Source organism: Xenopus laevis, chromosome 9_10L (genome assembly GCF_017654675.1).
Source record: "Xenopus laevis strain J_2021 chromosome 9_10L, Xenopus_laevis_v10.1, whole genome shotgun sequence".
In the NCBI taxonomy this organism is placed as follows: domain Eukaryota; kingdom Metazoa; phylum Chordata; class Amphibia; order Anura; family Pipidae; genus Xenopus; species Xenopus laevis.
In genome coordinates, this window is record NC_054387.1 from 116,145,289 (window position 1) to 116,165,961 (window position 20,673).

At 46.4% G+C, this 20,673-nt stretch overlaps 1 protein-coding gene across 3 annotated transcripts in view; it reads right to left on the reverse strand.

Moving 5' to 3' along the window:
- Positions 1–10,220, reverse strand: part of rab11fip3.L (RAB11 family interacting protein 3 (class II) L homeolog) — a 57,978-nt gene extending 47,758 nt beyond the window's left edge. For 2 of the 3 annotated variants that reach the window (XR_001933203.2, XM_018236504.2), the window contains exon 1: positions 6,966–10,220. Coding sequence is in view for 2 of the 3 variants with exons in the window: in XM_018236504.2 (XP_018091993.1) it covers positions 6,966–9,797 (2,832 nt within the window). In the remaining variant the exon portion in view is untranslated. The remainder of the gene's footprint in view (positions 1–6,965) is intronic. The other variant, XM_018236505.2, reaches the window with a different exon arrangement.
- Between the last annotated feature and the right edge of the window lie 10,453 nt (positions 10,221–20,673).

The following is a 20,673-nucleotide window of genomic DNA, read 5'->3' on the forward strand; positions in this document are numbered from 1 at the left end:
CTCCCCATCTTCTTTTCTGCTGATTCACTGCACATGCTCTGTGCTGCTGTCACTTACTGAGCTTAGGGATCCACTCACAATATACAGTACACATAGAATAGAAATGTCATGATATAAGGCTGATTGGTAATTAATACAGATAATTACTACATGGCAGCACAGAAACCAGTGCAATTAGCATCAGAATTTAATAATCAGCCCTGTAGCATCAGCTTATATTACATTACAGGCAACCTCATTTTCTGCTTGATAATTTGCGACGACCCCTAAACTTAGTTTCTCAACAGCAGCTCAGAGCCCACTGAGCATGTGAGATTATAATCTTATACATTGGCTGACATCAGGTCCAGACTCGGGTTCCAAAAAGGTCCTGTCATTCAAGTAAACAGAGGCCCAAACTGCCTGATAAATAGTGACGGTCTATGGCATTTTACAACAGCACCTCTGGCATATGCCAGAATCCACAGATTGCGAGTCCTGGCACAGCTGACATCACAGCCCAGTATAAGCAGTCACCCCAATCCTAGCCTGGACGTGGAACATGCTCAGACAGACACCCTAAAGGCACGCTCCCATCACATTGGATAATTGTGGAATCATCAATGTCACACACTAATGAGATACAGATGAAAATGCACTATAGAGTTTTTCAAGAGGTGGGCAAGACTGATAAGTGGACAAAATGGTGAATTATCTTTTGTTTTGTCCTTTGGCTAATTACTACTTACCATGAAAGGGGTGGTTCACCTTTAAATTTACTTTTAATATGTTATATAATAGCCAATTCTAAGAAACTTTTCAATTAGACTTTATTGTAACATGACATGTGTCATTATATAGTTATTTTAATTATCTTCTTCTGACTCTTTCCAGATTTGAAGTAGGGGTCATTGACCCCATCTAAAAAAGCGAATGCTCTGCAAGCAGGGCGGGGTCAAGCCGGCAGGGCACCCTAGGCAGCGGTCGGCTATCCCCACCCCCCCTCCCGTGTGAGTGTGCATGCAAGTGCACATGCGCCATTAGAAGAGAGGGGAGGGCAGGGGAGGGAGTGATGGATGGAGAGCGATAGAGGGGAGGGAAGGAGAGAGGAGGAAGGCGAGAGCAGCAGGAGAGTGAACCACCCAGACTAGGGGTAGGCAGAAAACTTTTGAACAGGTACCTGCCCAGCACTCCCACATCTTTGCGCCCTAACCTGGTAACCTAACCTTCTGCCTACCCCTAGTTCCAGCCCCGTCTGTAAGACACAAATGTATTGTTATCTGTACATTGTATTACCCATCTTTCTATTCAGGCTCTATCCTATTCATATTCCAGTCTCTTTTTCAAATCAACGCATGGTTGCTAAGGTCAGTTGGACCCCAGCGACCAGATTGCTGAAACTGCAAACTGGAGAGCTGCTGAAAAATCTAAATAACCACAAATGATAAAAAATGGAAACCAATTGCAAATTGACTCAGAATTTCACTCTCTAAATCATATGTGAACAACTTCTTTAAATAACTTTATAGTTTTATGTAGAGGCTCAATCAGAATACAAGTATATTTACTACACAGTTGCCTGGGAATGCTGTGTCTGATTCAGCTATATAAGTGAAATGATGGAAGAATAAAGAAAATTTACATCAATGCCAACAGGTGGTGTTTCACGTGCTTTGCCAGCTGTAATGTAAACTGAATATATATATATATATATATATATATATATATATATATAAAAAACCCATGCTACATGGCTAATTTTTAGTAGTTTGAAAACTGCCCATTGCCTGCTATGTAAGCAGTTCTCTTGAAATCGGTTAATAAAATGGTTTGTTTTGGGAGCAATGGAGATGTGGAAGGGAGGCCAGTCCAGGTGGACCAATGGTTAGTTCTGCCTTAGGTCATATTTAAGATGGGCAAGGACATTGCACAAAAAGGTGGCAGTTAAGGTGGCCATACACGGGCAGATAAAGCTGCCGATATCGGTCGTTTGGACTGATTTGACAGCTTATCTATCCGTGTATGGGGGCTTCCGACCGGTCTTCACGATCAATATCTGGCCATGATATCGATCGGGAAGGTTGGATTTTTACCCAACCGATCCGTCGGAGCCCTTTGGCGCATCGTAATATACGGCCGAACGTTCAAATTACCCCCGATATAGCCATGCAGTTAGTGGCATATCGGGGAAAGATCCGCTCGTTTGGCGATGTCGCCAAACGAGCCGATCTTTGAGTCTATGGCCACCTTTAGACATCCTATGCTATGCCTTTTGTTGGGACTGTCAACACAATTAGAGAGTGGAGGATCAGGTTTGAATGCACAAAGGTGTTATTTAAAGGCATTATATAGGAAGGATTCACACAGAGTGGGGGGGGGGTAAGTAAAGAAGACAAGTGGTACCAGGTCCAACCCTTTTGGAATCACAAAGAAGTAAAGACAACTGAGTGGACTGTAAACATTTGTGCAAATCAATGTCCCTTTTTTTCAATTAGGCAAATAATTGACAGATTTTTCCTAAAAATGGACATTTGTAAAATAAACATGCTGCACTACTCATTAGTGACGAGTGAAATTTTTCTCAGTAAAAATGACGGCCATAGACTTCATTTTTCAAATTTGTCGTGCATCAAAAATTTGACGCACAATTTGTCGCGGGACAAAAAAATGCTGTCGCCCATAGACTTCAGTGCATTTCGCAGAATTTCACAGTTTCGCAAATTATTGGCAAGGCACAACGGGTCAGATTCGCCCATCGCTACTGATCATTAGTAATCTTCAGTGTCATACCATTCAAAAAAAGGCAACTAACTGCTAACCGGATACACAGCATGATCGTTTTAGTGGAGGCCCCCGTGAAATGTGGTTAAATTGTCATTATGAAGATCATATTATTACAAACACCTCAATAAGACTGCAGGGTAGCTACATGATAATACTTTTGTCCATCTGACACGTTCTTCTTAAATTCAACCTGTGTCTGCATTTTGGTAATTAATATATGTTCACTATTTGCTGTACATGTTAACTCACTGAAATAAACGCCAACATGCAATACAGCACTCTTGTTAGTAAATATCACCACAGAAAAGATATTAGCAATTCCAGTCTATGGCAGTACAGTGAATTCCAAGTAGGCATACATCTTACATGCTTAAAGGAGTTTGTTCACCTTTAAATTATCCTTTAGTATGATGTAGAGTGATATTCTGAGACAATCTGCAATTGGTTTTCATTTTTTATTATTTGTGTTTTTTTCAATTATTTAGCTTTTTGTTCAGCAGCTCTCCAGTTTGCAATTTCAGCAATCTGGTTGCTAGAGTCCCAATTCCCCTAGCAACCATGCACAGATTTGAATAAGAGACTGGAATATGAATAGGGGAGGGACTGAAAAGTAAGGTGAGTGATAAAAAATAAGTTTCTGTCGCAATACATCTATGGCTTCACATAGCATTCGTTTTTTAGATGGGGTCAGTGACCCCCATTTGAAAACTGGAAACAATCAGAAGGAGAAGCTATAAAAAAATAAATAATGACGATAAAGTGAAAAGTTGTTTAGAACTGGCGATTCTATGATATAGTAAAGGTTAACATGAAGTTGAACCAACCCTTTGATTTGTGGCATCTTGACCTCTATCGTTTTCTCTACTCTTAAGCTGGCCATACACGGGCTGATAAAAGCTGCCGACAGACCGAGTCTGCAGCTTATTGGCCAGTGTATGGGGCCCTCCGACGGGCTTCCCTGATTTATAACTGGGCAAAAGTCGGCGAGATGTGGATTGAGCAGGTTTAAAAATCCCATTGGATTGTGGCCGCATCGGTGCGTTTATGTGGTCTTGCGATCCGATCGCATGTTTACTCTATAAACAGATTGTTGGGCCCTAGGGCCCACGATCGGATCAGCCCGATATCGGCCACCTCAAGGTGGGCATAGTGGGGAAAGATCCGCTCGTTTGGCAATATCTTCAAACAAATGGATCCCTCAGTGTATGGCCAACTTTAGTTAGGAGCAGATAAAGGTGCTGCTTTATTATTAGAGAATATCTTTTAAAAATTAGAATTATTTGCTTAAAATGGAGTCTATCAGAGATGGCCTTCCCTTAATTCAGAGCTTTCTGGATAATGGGTTTCTGGATAAGGGATTCTATACTTATATATGAAGGAGACAGCACATACAGAAAGGGAATTCCCACTTATAACCTGCTGTGAATCATTTGTAGGGGTTTAAAAATAAGTGTCTGTGTGCGTGGGAGGGCATGTATATAAAGAGGAAAATATATCATCTTTTCAAAGGCTTTGTGGCCTTTATCTCTAACCACAAGTGACTATAAATAGCCCTAATTTAAATGTATATAAAGAACTTTGAGTCTCCAGACTGAGCATCAGGATGCAGGGTGCACCAATAATATCTCACATCTTGGTATTTTACCACTCTGGATCTATTTGTAAATATGATGCCATGGGACTGCTATAAATAGAGTACAAGTACATTTTTGTCTACCTAATTTCCTTTATGGGTGGGTGGCATTGCATCAGTGCCCTCTCCCTGGCAGCACCGCACAATATCCGTGTAACCAGAGCTTCTCCCAGTAGGCTCTCATTACTTCCCACAATCCCGCTGTGCATTATGCACAGAACATTGATACCCAAAGGGAAAAGGTGGTGATTTAGCATTCGCTCTGCCTGCACAAACACTGAAATAACAAGTCACGTCCTGATCCTTTTGCGAAGGCGTTTGTGGAGAGGAAGAAAACATTTTTGTTTTTGGGGGGGGGGTGTAACATAGTAAGATAACGTAGTATAATAACATAATATTTTATGTTTACAAGACAAAAGTTCACCAAAATCAACATTGCTACAGAGGAAAGCAAATGTGTCCTTTCAGAGATTAATGGTTGTCAGACCAGTCCCTGGATCATCTTTGCATTAAGAGCTTATTTCAGTAACCTTGTTTTCTAAATTTCAAAGGGTTCTTACACAAGGGCGTTTTTTGCTGCGTTCCGCTTTCTTCCGTTCAGCCGCAGGGGAGCGCAGACGTAAACGCACTCAATTACTGTCAAGGGGGCTGTACTCGCACAGACGCATGTAATCGACAAACGCAGGTGGAATGCAAGATGCTGCGTCCCACCTGCATTTGTCGCTTACATGCGTCTGTGTGAGTACAACCCGCTTGAGAATAATTGAGTGTGTTTACTCCTGTGCTCCCCTGTGGCTGAACGAAAGGGGTGAGCACAGCAAAAAACACCTGTGTGTAAGAGCCCTAAAAGATGCACCCAGCCCTTTCCTGAAGCTAGCTAGTGTATCTGCCAGCACCAGTGCTTCAAGGAGAGAATTCCAAGTCTGAAGCCCCCTGTTGGTTCACGGAAAACTTCCATTTACTGAAGGCTGGATAGAAAACGAATCCTCCCAATATTGTAATATGTTCAAGCTATGGGTCATGAAGGAAGGGTGCTTGATTGCTGCTACATTCCCAGAGAATGTCATACACAATATTTTAGGGTGAAAAAAGAGCCCCCAGAACTACATATGGGAAACAAACTAAAGCCTCACAGTGGTGTACTTCACAAGAATCCAACAGGCAGTAATGGAGGGCACTGATGGTGATCTCTGATGTTTGAAAAGCACAATGAGCAAACACTTCTGGTCTATTTCTATTAAATAGGAAAAACAGCTAAAAGGTCCAAGGCCATACAAAATGAGCATTTTTGGTCCACAATGGTAGCTTACACCCAGCCTTCCCCACTGCAATCAATGCCAGGGGGTTTGTAGGTGGTACATTTGATAGGAGGCTAGCAACAGGCCAACAGTACATATAAATTACAGAAAGTACAATAGACACTATATTATATCACTTATACATATGTATAATAAGACACAGTAACCCTATATTTGCTATACAGTTCATCTACCTCCCATTTCCACATTTGACGTTGGTCATATGAGGAATTTTCTAGGATACAAAGTAATAAAAAGCAATTTGCATCACTATAGCCTTCCACAGTATATTTACCAGGTATATAACGCAGTATGTTTTTTTTTCCAAAAAAGCAACCAGTGCCCTTTAGGATTATTGGGGAGTGTGTGTGCTTACCCCTCCCCCCTCCTCCAATGTTAAATCTCTTGGAAAGGGTTTAAAGGAACAGTAACACCAAATAATGTAAGTGTTTTAAAGTAATGAAAAGATCATTTACTGTTGCCCTGCACTGGTAAAACTGATGTGTTTGCTTCAGAAACACTACTATAGTTCATATAAACAAGCTGCTGTGGCGCAATGGCGGAAATTGAAAAACGGCTATATGGCACAGGTTCAATAGTGGATAACAGATAACACCATTATGTTCTACAGAGTTTATCTGTTATCTGCTGTGTAACCTGAGCCTTTTCTCCTTTGAATGGCTGCCCCCATTGCTACACAGCAGCTTATTTATATAAACAATAGTAGTGTTTCTGAAGCAAACACACCAGTTTTACCAGTGCAGGGCAACACTGCATTATATTTTCATTACTTTAAAACACTTTTATTTTTTGACATTCCTGTTCCTTTAAATGGCTTGAGAAATACTTTATGTACACACAGATTTCTGTTTCAATCAATTGCCACCCCACAGTGAATTTGGGTATAACCAAAATGTTGACTATGATACAGGCACCACGAAATCTGATTGGGTGACTAGACTATCAAAAACAGCATGGGATGTCAGCACAACATAATAACATATTTTAATATATAAGTCGCAAAGGGGTTAAACCCCCCAATTTACAGTTGTGACTCATTAGAAACAGCTCATGTGTACAAGGCAATGTGTTTGACTCTCTACCATAAATAACCCATTGTATTGCAAAAGCAGAACCCTATGTCCAGTTGCTTTGGACTGTTGCCCTACTTTGTTCTTTCTCCTCTTATCATTCCCTTTTGATACGGTTCCATGGAACAGCAATGCTGAATAAATAGATTATACTAATGGAATTAACAGCTCCTTTCTCACCTGTTCCGCTCCATAGACAGTGGCAAACTGAACAAAATCCTCCATCTTCACAAAGCCATCTTTATCCCTGTCCAGAGCATCAAACACAGCACGGAGACGGGCCAGCTCATCTCCAAGGCCTGAAGGTTCTGTTTCCAGAGCCAATCCCAAAATTGTATCACTACCCTGTGTAGAGGGAGAGGCTGGCTCCTGGGGGTTAGCTGGGGATAGGTTTGTGCCCATGTCATCACAAGGTAGTAAGTGGACATTTTCTAGGGGTGACTCTGAATGGGAGAGGGGCAACTGAAGATTGACACTAGACAGGGGCAACACAATATCCTCGGAGGGCCCATCTGTCTGAGACAGAGGCATTTGACTTGTCGTGTCATGTAGATTCGATGAGGAGTCTTCCAATGGAGGCAACTGGATACTTTCAGATGGGGTGTCTGACCGAGGCAGCAGTAATTGTCCTATTGCTTTGCTGCAATGAGGAACCTGAGACGATTCTAGGGGTGTGTCTTTTTGACAATGGGGCAACTCAAAGGTTTCATTGGGTAAGGCCTCTGGGAAACTTCTTAACTGGTCCTTTTCATGAGATGGGGCCTGTTCACCAAGAGGCAAGATATCAGTTACAATAATCAAAGGCAACTTGTTAGATTCACTGGGAAATTCTTCTGGAGAGCCTTCTATTTTACCCGAGGAGCCAACAGTGGATTGGTCCACATTATTGCCTTTAACGTCTGAATTTTTAAGAATTTGCTCGTTAGATAGAGATAAGGGGGGTGCCTTCTTGGGCAACGTCTCAACTGAAAGAGGGGGTTTGGTCTCAATATAAGAGTCTGAGGAACACTGGACTGCTGAATTATTTGCATGTGCAATGGAATTGCTTAAAGGCAACAAGTCATTCTCATAAATAAGGTCTAAAGAAGGAGGGGTTACATGTGTGTGACTAGGGGGGCAACAATCATTTTCACCCAACAAATCATCAGTGTCAAATAACAGGTCCAGATAATAGAATTGTGATTGGTCACTCCAACCGTTATGAAGCCCATGGTCATGTTCTGAATTGTAACAACTTGAATGTTGGAGAAATAGGTCTTCAGCATTTCTAGGGGCTGGTTGGCTCCGTTCATCTATAGCCAATTCATCCTTAACCCTTATAACAGACATATGGTCATCTCCAAAGCCTGGGAGAGTGCAAGGGACCTGATTACATACATCAGGAACAAGCTCAGTTGAGTGCAATTTTTTCTCAATATGGCCCAACTCTTCCTTACTGTATAAAGGATCCCCTGTCAAAAAAGGGAACTGGTCATATGGGTCACTGCAATGGCCATTTTCCTTTTGGGGTTGGGTCACTTCCAAATGTGCAAAAGCATCAGACAGAGACAGTAGATCTTCAGATAGGGTTGGATGGTCAGATTCAACCACTTGATCAGATTGAGGAGGAGTATCCAATCGGAATATTGCAAACTGGTCTGCATCAGATTCTTGAGGGAATGGCATGAAGTTTTCAGACTCAGAATTTAATCCATGATCGTCATGTTGGTCTTGGTGTGGAGCCCAGTCCCAAGGTAAAAGAGACTGTTTGTACTGTAAACAGGTATCAGGTAAATTCACTTGGTCGCCATCTACAGGGGGGCCACACGGCGGCCACGGATTCATTTCAGAGGGTAAGCAAGATTTGGATAAAAGCAATTGGTCAGGCTTGTACGGTGAAATGGGACTTGTGGTGCCGACCTGCTCATTTTCAGGTGCCAAACAGGTTTCAGTAGCCAAGCTGGATTCAGACTGGGGCCACGGAGAGGCCAAGCACATTTCAGAAAGGGAAAACTGGTCACTTTGTAGATGGGAGGGTTCATCTGAAAATGGGGGCATACAAGAATTAGTCAAAGGCAGGTGGTCAGTTTCAGGGACTGGGATGTATTTAGACAGAGGAGGCTGTAAAGTTCTTGTATCCAAGGGTGACATATGTTGAGTTTCAGTTTTCAGACATGTCTCAGATTCGGGCAACAGGTCAGGCCTCAGAAGAAACGAGGATCCTGGGTTGGGGGGGAAATCAGACTCTGGCTGGAAAGTTAAGTCAGGCTCCAGGGAAAAACAAGATCCAGGGGTAGGTGATAAGTCAGTGTTAAGAACTGAGGGCTCTGAATGGGGCAACTGGTCAGATTCCAGGGAAATGTACCCCGGGGTGGGCAGACTGTCAGAACTTAGGGGCAGAAAATCACTCTCTTTGGGCACAATAAGAGCCAGCTGGTGCATGAGTAAATTGGGATCTGACTGGGGCATCTGTGGGGCTTGTAAGGCTGGTATCAAATTAGACTGGGGAACGGATTCCACGTCATAGGGGGAAACAGATGTAAATGGGGGCAAGAGTTCAGCTGATAATGGAGTGTCTGGTGCCAAGTCACTTAGACTAAGGGCATGCTGTGGGCTAAAGCTGCTCTGCAGCGAGGGCATCTGGTAGGCAACGGGGTCAGAGGAATTCTCAGTATGGGGCAAAGAGGGGGCACTAATTATAGGAGTTAAATAAATGTCTGGCAGGGTAAGCTGGGGGGCTGCAGGGTAGGTACAAAGGCTCTGCCCATCCTCCACCCACATGTCATTGGCACAAGTTGGCTGGTAGTGCCCGGGGCCTAGTTGTCCCACCGGTGCCTTTAAGGATTGGCCAAACTGGGAGAGGAGCAGAGGGTGCGGTGCTGCCGGGGTTCTGCCGCCTTGTTCATCCGGTTCCACCAGCCCGGGCTGCTTTCCTTCCTCTCCCATCCCCTCCGACCCCCCTCGATCCCCAGCTCCCACTCTGCCCCTCATCTCCCACCAGGCAGTCAAATCAGGGTCCCCTTCCATCCTCATCAGACCCTGTGGGGAGGAGGGGGAGAAGCAAAGAGAAACCTTTACACCCGCTCTGCCGTCATGTCCTCAGTAGGCTGTGCCCAAACAGTGCCATGGTCCCCGCGCGGTCTCGGGGGGAAGAATCCCGCGGTCACATGAGGAATCCGACCTGCTAACAATCCGTGTGCAACTGCAAGGTGCAGATCCTCCGGCTCAGCCAGTCGATCACGCTCTCTCTCTAGCAGCAGACTGTGACTGCGGTGCCAGCAACCACCCCTCCCCGGTAGCTAATGGATCTGGCCGCGCCGATGCCAAGGCGCTGCGGATGTCGCTGGGGATCAATGCATTAGGTAGAAGCGGGGGTGAAACGGCCGCTGATATGGGGACTCTCCATCCAACTGCAGCCTGGTACAGGGGAGGCTGGGAGAAACAGGAGGAGCCAAGAGAAGGGGGTGGGGCGAGCACAGCGAGAAGGGGCAGGGACATAGGCTGTGAGGGTCTGAGGTGACAAAATGAAGGAAGGAAAGAAGGCTGTAGAACAAATATATCAAAGTGACAGTTGTAGGGACCCTGGACTCCATGTCCTTGCTGTTATTAAACTACATATCCCAGCATTCCCCTGCCTGCCACAGATAGGGATTCTGGGAATTGTAGTACAGTCACCCCCTTTCTTTTCTATAACAGGAGAATCTCGGGGGGCCGTGTAGCCCCATCACATGTGATATAGGAAGAGGCTGTGATACCCACATCACTGTTTGTTTCTTGTACTATGCCAAATAAAAGAATTTTGGGCTGGAGTTCCCCTTTAATTGCATTCCAGTCCCCTGACATGATGGCGTGGCTCTGGTAAAGTGCAGGGTGGGGATGGGATTAGCAATGTGACTGATGTGACTGGAGGGGAGATGAAACCTGAAAAGTCTGTAATTACCAAAAATGGTGGATGGGAAAAGAAATCAGAAAGGGACCTCCCCCCGATCCCAAAATGCAGGAGCCATGATTAGCAACACATGGACACACAGACTGAGGGCACAACAGGTCTGGACTGAGAATCAAAATAGGCCCTGGCATGTCAGGTACACGAAGGTCCAATCAGCCCACACAGAGGCCCAACAGCTCCCACTAAATAGTGACTGTCTATGGCACCTTATAGCAGCCCCTCTGGCATTTGCCTGAACCAACAGATTGCCAGTCCGGGCCTGGGGCACAGTAGTAACCCATAAAGGTAACTTGCTTCTATGTGATATATTCAGTGGGGCAATTATGGAGCAATATTCATCTTTACTCCTGGACTCCTGTTGCATGGCCCTAGTGAAACACAGCGGCCTTTGCTATACACACACACACTCATTGCACTTGTCTTGACACTACATTGCCTTACTGTATGCAACATTTTACTGCCCCCCCCTTAATTTACACACAATACAATGCGGGGAGCAATGACTGCCATGTTTGGCCACTGTCACATCTCACATTACTGGGCTAGAGCATGTATTCTGCTAGCCAGGACCTAGGGTTGCCTAGAAAAAAATACCGGCCTTCCTATATATTTATCTTTTTCTCTATTAATAACATTGGGATCAGTCATCATTTTTACCAGCCAGGCCGGTAAAATACCAGCCAAGTGGCAACCCTACCAAGACCCCAGGCTGAGTCAGTCATCAGATGTGTGAGACCCTTACAGAAACGTGCTGCCCAGACCCCTGTGCAACTGCTGGGAGCCCAGGAGGTATAGGGGTTCCCGTGTCTGGACTCGGATTCAAAATAGACCCTGGTATTCCAAGTACACAAAGGCCCAAACAGCCCACTTAATATTCACTTTCAATGGCACCTTACAGCAGCCTCGCTGGCATTTGCCAGAACCCACAGATTGCCAGTCCGGGCATGGGGGTCCCAGGGAAGCTGTTTTAATACATGTCTATGAAAATGTTATATTCTCAAATTTTATGAGGGAGTCCTAAAGATATTTAGCTGGTACCATGTAACATCTAGCGATGCTATTGGCCAGGGAAATCAGTGGTGCTGGTAAGAATGAGAACCCTTCAGAACTGGTCCAATTACAGAGGTTAGAGACGATGGAAAAATGTGCAAGTCTTGAAATGTCAGGGATGAATTGAATGGCCCAATAGAGAATAATGAGGCCTAATCCACTGCACTTTTTCCATTGCACCAAATGAATGGAGAGAGCCGCAGCCTAGTGGCACACAGGATTCCCAGTGCTGGGTCAGAATGTTGCAACCCACCCGGCACCGCCTCTCTAAATCCATGGGTGTTGTTAGTCTGAACCTGGGAGCTTTAAGCAAGTCATTTCTTGCCAATAGTTGGCAGCTGGAACATGACTCTCCACTCCAGTCATTTATATAAGGTTGTAGATGAGACCATTCCTAGTGAAAGCAGCACTCTGCACTGCTGGTTCTGGCATAAGCCAGCTGAACTATTTCTCGCCACTGCATACACATTCTGCATAATTATTGTGCAGCACCAGCACCGGCTTGCTTTCATGAACCAACCTGTATTTCAGCTTCCTTAACCTGTTTTACAGATTTACCTTCAAGGGGAAAGGGAAACAAAACAGTAATATATATATATTTTTAAAAAGCGTGACGGTGCGGCATGAGACTTTTGCTTGTGGAATGCTTTTGCTTGTGATTATGTAAAGTAAATAACATTCTAAGTACTGTAAATTCATTTTTACTTCACTTTTCATTCTCTGCACTGCTGGTTCTGATTCCTGAAACAACCAAGCCAGCTGGCAGAGAACAGAAAAGGAAAAGCAAACTCTGCTTTCAATGGCAATTACATATGCACATATCTTTAAAACCACTGGCATTTCTGTAATTAATGTATTTTGAAAATGACGTTTTTATTTTTATGCAGAATAGGTGGAGTTCCCCTTTAAGGGATATTTACAGCAGCCCAGTTATTATTGCGCTTGTCCTTGGAGGGACTGGACACGTCACTGCCCTGGGTCACGTTTTGTGACAAACACACCTGTTTGTTCTTACATCCAGCGAGTGTTTTTGGAGTCAGTGCAGGTAGGAAGGCTCTGATGTAGAAAGGGAGATTATAAAAGAAACAGTATTTTTACCAATCTATATATATTCAAATTATGTAATAATTAGAGCCCCACTGGGCCCTCTACACCCCCAAACTCCTCAATAATTAAAGTCCCACTGAGTCCTCTACACCCCAAACCCCTCAATAATTATAACCCCACTGGGCCCTCTACACTCCCAAATCCCTCAATAATTATAGCCCCACTGAGTCCTCTACACCCCAACCCCTCAATAATTATAGCCCACTGAGTCCTCTACACCCCAACCCCCTCATTAATTACAGCTCCAATGGGCCCTCTACACTCCCAAACCCCTCAATAATTATAGCCCTGTTGGGCCCTCTATACGCCCAAACCCCTCAATAATTACAGCCCCACTGAGTCCTCTACTTTTCCTCTATATGGCCAAACCCGTAAATAACTAGAGCCCCACTGAGCCCTATACATTCCCAAGCCTCACAATAATTAAGGCCCCACTGGGCCCTCTAGACCCCCAAACACCTCAATAACTAGAGCCCTATTGGACTCTCTATGCCCCTGAACCCCTCAATAATTACAGCCCCACTATTCCCACTACATTCCCAAATACCTCAATAACTAGAGCTCCACTGGGCCCTTTATGCCCCCGAGCCACTCAATAATTTGAGCCCTACTGGGCCGTCTATACTCCCAACCCCCTCAATAATTGTAACGATCGCCGCCCGGAGCAGGCCCAGGAGCTCCGGGCGGCGCGTCCTCTCCTGCCGGCGTTGCTCCCAAGATGGCGGCGCCCAAGGCCGCCACGTGGGTAAGCGGCGCCGGCGCGATGACGTCAGTGCGCCGACGTCAGCGCAAGGACGTCAATGACGTCATTAAGGCGCCAAATTCAAATAAAAAGCCTGTTTAGACGCCAGGATGGCGCCCAAGTATAGGAAACCTTGCCCTAAGTATTTCCTGGGTTCCCTGTGTGCTAATATTCCTTATCCTGATCCTGATTATTATCCTTGACCCCTGCCTGGCCTTTGGACTTTGCTGTTATCTGCCTGCCCCTGAACTCTTGCCTGGATTCTGACTACTCTCTGGATTAACCCCTTGGACACCGCGACATTGCACCCTCAAGAAGGCTTCCTCCTTGATCCCGACTACCTCCCTGGAGGGAGCTCCCGGCTCCCTGACATTATACTTGGGCCATGGATCCTACTGAGGAAGCTACGCCTGATGTCGGACGAGCGCTCCGCGGACTGGCATCCCGCATGGAGGAATATGAAGCCCAGCAGTACCACATTGCACAGGCACTCGATACCCTTCTCTCCCGAGTGCCTCCAGCGCCTCCTGCTTCCCAAGCGGCTGCAAATCCTCCCTTGGCAGACGTCTCATCTAACACAGGTTTCTCGTCTGGTGAGCCTCGTATTCCGCCTCCTCCTCGCTTCAGTGGGGACCCACAGGCCTGCAGAGGTTTTGCTACACAGTGCCAGATCCAGTTCGAGTTTCAACCCTCGCACTTCCCCAATGAACGTTCCAAGGTGGGGTATGTAATGTCTCGTTTGGTGGGCAAACCGCTTGAGTGGGCAACATCTCTTTGGGAGAAGAATTCTCCACTGACTTTTGATGCCAAGGCTTTTCTGCAAACATTCCGTACTGTGTTTGATGCCCCGGGTCGGGTCACTAATGCTCCTTCTCGTCTCCTGCAACTCCGACAGGGAAACCGCAGCGTCAGTGACTATGCTATTGACTTTAGAACTTTGATGGCTGAAACTTCCTGGAATGACGATGCCTATAAGGCCGTATTCTATCAAGGTCTGTCTATTCGCATTAAAGATGATCTTGTCTCCAGGGAGTTCCCTGATCTGCTGGAAGATCTGATTGCACTGTCCATTAAAGTGGACACTCGTCTCAGAGAGCATCAAGTAGAGAGGGAGCATTGTAAACGATTTCAACCCGTGTTGGCACCTCGCTTCCAGAGACCTCTCTTGCAAACTCCAGCTGCTCAAGCTCCTCCTTCTCCTCCGGAGGAACCGATGCAGGTTGGAAGGGCTCGTCTCTCCGAACAAGAAAGACTCCGTAGACGAATGGCTGGCTTATGTCTGTATTGTGGCGGACAGTCTCATTTTGCGAATTCTTGTCCAGCGAAGCCCACGAGTTCTGTTCCCCGAGGTATATCTAGGGTAACACATGTAGGGGGCACTACTCCAAAGTCTCAAGAGAACACTCACAGGTTTCTCCTTCCTTTACAGATTCGCCTAGCCACTAAGACTATTGTTGGCTCTGCTTTCATTGACTCTGGAGCTGCTGGGAACTTCATGGACGCTCTTTTCGCCAAACACATGGAAGTTCCCTTATTCCCATTGTCTACTCCTCTCCGAGTCACAGCCATTGACGACAGACCCCTGGAGGCTGAATTTATCTCCATGACGACTGGGGAATTGCCTGTGCAGGTTGGGACATTGCATAAAGAAAGACTTTCGTTCCTAATTATTTCCTGCCCATCCGTTCCAGTTGTGTTGGGTCTTCCTTGGCTGCGCCTGCATAATCCTTCCATTGATTGGTCCGCAGGACAGATTTCCCGTTGGAGCCCATTTTGCCAGCAGCACTGCCTTCCTGCTGAACCCCTCCAGAGGGTGAATATCTCTTTGTCTGATCTGAAGACTCTACCCCCCTTTTACAAGGAATTCGCTGATGTGTTCTGTAAGAAGTCTGCAGAATTCCTTCCTCCACATCGACAATACGATTGTCCTGTCGATCTCCTGCCTGGAACCATGCCCCCTAGAGGTCGTACTTATCCTCTCTCTCCAGCGGAGACCACTGCTATGAAGCAGTATATCCAAGAAAATCTTCAGCGGGGGTTTATTCGCCCTTCTACCTCTCCTGCCGGGGCTGGATTCTTCTTCGTGGAAAAGAAGGATGGAGGCCTTCGTCCTTGCATCGACTACCGGGGTCTTAATAAGATTACGGTTAAGAACCGGTATCCCTTGCCCTTGATTGCCGAACTCTTTGACCAATTGAAGGGGGCTAAAATCTTCACTAAGTTGGATCTCCGTGGGGCGTACAACCTCATTCGCATCCGTGAGGGTGATGAATGGAAGACGGCTTTCAACACTCGTGACGGGCACTATGAATATCTCGTTATGCCCTTTGGCCTTTGCAATGCCCCTGCCGTCTTCCAGGAGTTTGTTAACGATGTGTTCCGGGATCTCCTAGGAAGGTTCGTAGTCGTGTACCTGGACGACATCCTGATCTTTTCTAAAGACCTAGAAAGCCATCGCTCCCAGGTGAAGGAGGTACTCTCTCGTTTGAGGAAGAACTCTCTCTTCGCCAAGTTGGAGAAGTGCGTCTTCGAGGTGTCTAAGATCCCCTTCCTAGGATACATTATCTCTCCTGAGGGATTTGAGATGGATCCCGTGAAAGTGTCTGCCATCCAGGAGTGGCCTCTCCCGCTGTGTACCAAGGCAATCCAGAGATTTATCGGATTTGCTAATTACTATCGGCAGTTCATCCGGGGGTTCTCTTCCCGCATTGCACCTATCCTGGCCCTCATCCGGAAAGGGGGTAAACCCAGCTTGTGGCCTCCATCTGCCATTGATGCTTTTCAGTCCTTGAAAGAGGCCTTCACGTCCGCTTCTGTCCTCCGACACCCCAATCCTGAACTACCCTTCTGCATCGAAGTTGATGCTTCTGAAGTCGGAGCCGGAGCCATCCTGTCTCAGAGACACCCCACTGATGGGAAGTTGCACCCCTGTGCTTATTTCTCCAAGAAGTTCTCGTCCGCAGAGCAGAACTACGATGTCGGGAACCGAGAACTCTTGGCTGTTAAACTCGCCCTTGAAGAATGGCGTCACCTCTTGGAGGGTTCTCTGATTCCTGTTCAGATTTACACCGATCATAAGAATCTCGAGTTCATCCAGTCCCTCAAGAGGCTAAACCCCAGACAGGCAAGGTGGGCTCTCTTCTTCTCTCGATTTAATTTTATCTTGACTTATCGCCCAGGCTCCAAGAATCGGAAGGCCTATGCCTTGTCTCGTAGCTTCACTCCGGTGGACCGCTCTCCTGAGAGACAAGAGCCAATCATCCCTCCAGTCAAGATTATTGCCTCCCTGTATCCACAGTTTGCCGACCAAATCCTGGCTGGTCAGTCTTCTGCTCCTTCCGGTACTCCCATTGGGATGGCATTTGTTCCTCCTGAGCTGCGTCTGCCTATCCTGCAACAGACCCATTGCTCCAGGCAAGCCGGACACCCTGGCCCAGCTAAAACTCTTGAACTCTTACGACGCCTGGTCTGGTGGCCTGATATCCGCAAAGATGTGAAAGACTTTGTTGCTGCTTGTAATGTTTGTGCCACATCTAAGTCAAGCCACTCCCGCCCCAGTGGGTTACTACAGCCCTTGCCAGTTCCTTCCCGTCCCTGGACCCATCTGTCCATGGACTTCATTGTCGAACTTCCTCCCTCCTGTGGGAACACGGTGATCTGGGTTGTCATTGATCGTTTCTCCAAAATGGCCCATTTCATCCCTCTGAAGAAGTTGCCCTCTGCGGTGGAGTTGTCCCAGCTATTTATCCAGTACATCTTCCGCCTGCATGGTTTCCCGGTGGAGATTGTCTCCGATAGAGGCACACAGTTTACTGCCAAGTTCTGGCGTTCCCTATGCAAAGACCTGGGAATTGTTCTTCAGTTTTCATCTGCATACCACCCGCAGACGAATGGGGCAGCTGAACGTGTCAACCAAGCCCTGGAACAGTTCTTGAGGAACCACGTTTCCCTTTGTCAAGATGATTGGTCTGATCTCCTCCCGTGGGCGGAATTTGCTCATAACAATGCCTGCCACACTTCCACTGGAAGGTCCCCATTTATGGCGGTGTATGGTCAACATCCTCAAGCCTTCCCACAAGACTTTGTGTTGTCCGATGTTCCGGCCGCTGATGACCATGCAGCCCACATGTCTGCTATTTGGGCCGCAACCAAGTCCAATCTGGAGAAGAGTGCTCTGGTTCTTAAGACGTTTGCAGATCGTAGACGTAGACCCTCTCCTCCCTACAAGGTTGGTGATAAAGTCTGGTTGTCTTCCAGGAACATTCGGTTGAAGGTACCATCTCCTAAGTTGGGTCCGAGGTTCGTAGGTCCTTTTTCCATCCTGGAGGTGATCAATCCTGTGGCTGTCAGACTTCAGCTTCCTCCTGAGATGCGAATTCCCAACGTGTTTCATGTCTCCTTGGTGAAACCCGCTACCTCCAACCGCTTTTCTGTTGTCCAGCCTCCTCCTCCTACTATCTCTGTGGATGGTCAACAAGAATATGAAGTGGAGAAGATCCTTGACTCCAGAATCTCCAGGGGGTCTCTTCAGTACCTCATCAAGTGGAAGGGCTTTGGCCCTGAAGAATGCTCCTGGGAAGGATACTCGGATGTCCATGCTCCTCGTCTGGTGAGGGAGTTCCATTCCAAGTTTCCCCAGAAGCCAAGTCCTGGTGGTCCGGAGGCCCCCCGTGAAGGGGGGGTACTGTAACGATCGCCGCCCGGAGCAGGCCCAGGAGCTCCGGGCGGCGCGTCCTCTCCTGCCGGCGTCGCTCCCAAGATGGCGGCGCCCATGGCCGCCACGTGGGTAAGCGGCGCCGGCGCGATGACGTCAGTGCGCCGACGTCGGCGCAAGGACGTCAATGACGTCATTAAGGCGCCAAATTCAAATAAAAAGCCTGTTTAGACGCCAGGATGGCGCCCAAGTATAGGAAACCTTGCCCTAAGTATTTCCTGGGTTCCCTGTGTGCTAATATTCCTTATCCTGATCCTGATTATTATCCTTGACCCCTGCCTGGCCTTTGGACTTTGCTGTTATCTGCCTGCCCCTGAACTCTTGCCTGGATTCTGACTACTCTCTGGATTAACCCCTTGGACACCGCGACATTGCACCCTCAAGAAGGCTTCCTCCTTGATCCCGACTACCTCCCTGGAGGGAGCTCCCGGCTCCCTGACAATAATTAAGGCCCTAGTGGGACCTCTACACTCCGGAGCTTCTAAATAATTAAAGCCACACAGAGCTCAGTGGACAGCAGAGCCATTCCCTCCAAGGGGCCCCAGTTATTATCCCACCAGTCACCAGGACATCCTGGGCTGTTTTTCCTGCCAATTTAATCGAATGGGATCACAATGGATAAACAAAGGCCATCTAATTAAATTGCATGCCTTGGCTATTCCCCATCATACCAAAATACCCCCTATAAATAACCCTAACCCTGCTGGCTGCCACCAAAGCCCGCCCCCTTTTCAGCCAATGAATTGGACCTTTACACATCTTGACACCCATCTGTCACAGGACACTTGATGGTGCCCCTGGTTGCAGTGCTGTAGCCCCAGAGACTTGGAGGGTGAACTAGAACTACGCAGGGAATGTCAGGGTGCATCACAAAGAGTTCCCCGCAGCTGGCAGTTAGGAGGTTCATAAGTACCAGTGCCGCAGGCAGTCTCTGCATTTAGAGACAGTTCCCCCCCAGTGTGTGTTTGTTACACAGCAGCTGCTAATAACAAGTGAGCAGCTTTGTTTATAATGCACACGGAAGGCTTCCATTGCGTCAGGTCCCCCAAGAGACAGAATTTCATACATAATGAGGCCTCTGAGCCCAGAGCTAATTCATGCAATGTGCACCCAGGTACCAAACAGCTCAAGTTCTAACACAGTTAGTAGTAACAGTCAGGCCAGTTCCTTCCCAGATCAGGGGGTCTTTGTACTGAGAGTATATGCCTGCCCTGGGGAAAATCACCTGTGCCCTGTACTACAAGTAAGGTACAGTATATAGGAGAAATGTATGATTATGTTATTATGCCCCAATAACTGCTTTGCCCAGCTAATCACAATGCTCAGTGCAGCTATACAAAGGAATCAGGAATAAGGATTTACTGTGCTTTCCCTTTGGTCTACACTTCGTTGTTTCAGTATTTATCTTCCTTCTTTTCCTACTTCCTCCTTAGATGCAACTGGGTAATCCCCAACATTCCGGCACAGCTCCTTCTCGTTTTTCTTAGACGCATATTTACTGTTACAACAAAACTTTTATATGCTCTAGAGACATTTTTCATGTTTTAAAGGGGACGTATAACCAATGTATAACAAGGTACAATTGCTCTTCTGAGCACATTTGCAATATACATCTTTTTTTCGTTTAGATTTCATGTTAGAAGCGGTTTTACACTGCTATGATTAGGAATGTGTTACATGAGCACCCTCTACTGTTTGGGGCTGCACAGACAGGAAAAAAAGCAAATGACTGATACTCACAGTGTCGGTAACTACCATACAGCAGACAGCACGGCAGTGGAGGGCTGCTAACCACAAAGTGGTAGTCCCTCTTACCAATACCTTAAAATTTGCCGCCTGCCACAAACAACCATTCCGTCATACAGGTACAGCATTTGTTATCTGGAAACCCATTATACAGAAAGCTCTGAGTTATGGGAAGGCCGTCTCCCACAGACTCTTTTTTAATCACATCATTCAATTGCATATAGGTGGCAAAACCGTCCTATTGGATTTATTTAAACTTTAAATTATTTTTTTAGTATACTTATGGTATGGAGATCCAAATTACAGAAAGATCATTATGGATAACAGGCCTTGTACCCGTAGTTACACCTCTAGCAGTAATCATCATCTCTTGATGCTTCTATGTTTAGTTCTCTCTCTCGTCTGTGTCCTGTGAGAAACTATTATTTTGTATTATTGTGTAATAGCAGCACTATACAGGGCTGATTTACTGATTGGCTGAACGTTCTATGCAACAGATGTAACAAGCCATTAATGAACTGGTGTACAAAAGTCAGATGTTTATTTACCCACAATTCTTCCCACCATTCTTCCCGTGTATCTGCTTTTGTTAAGTGGTGAA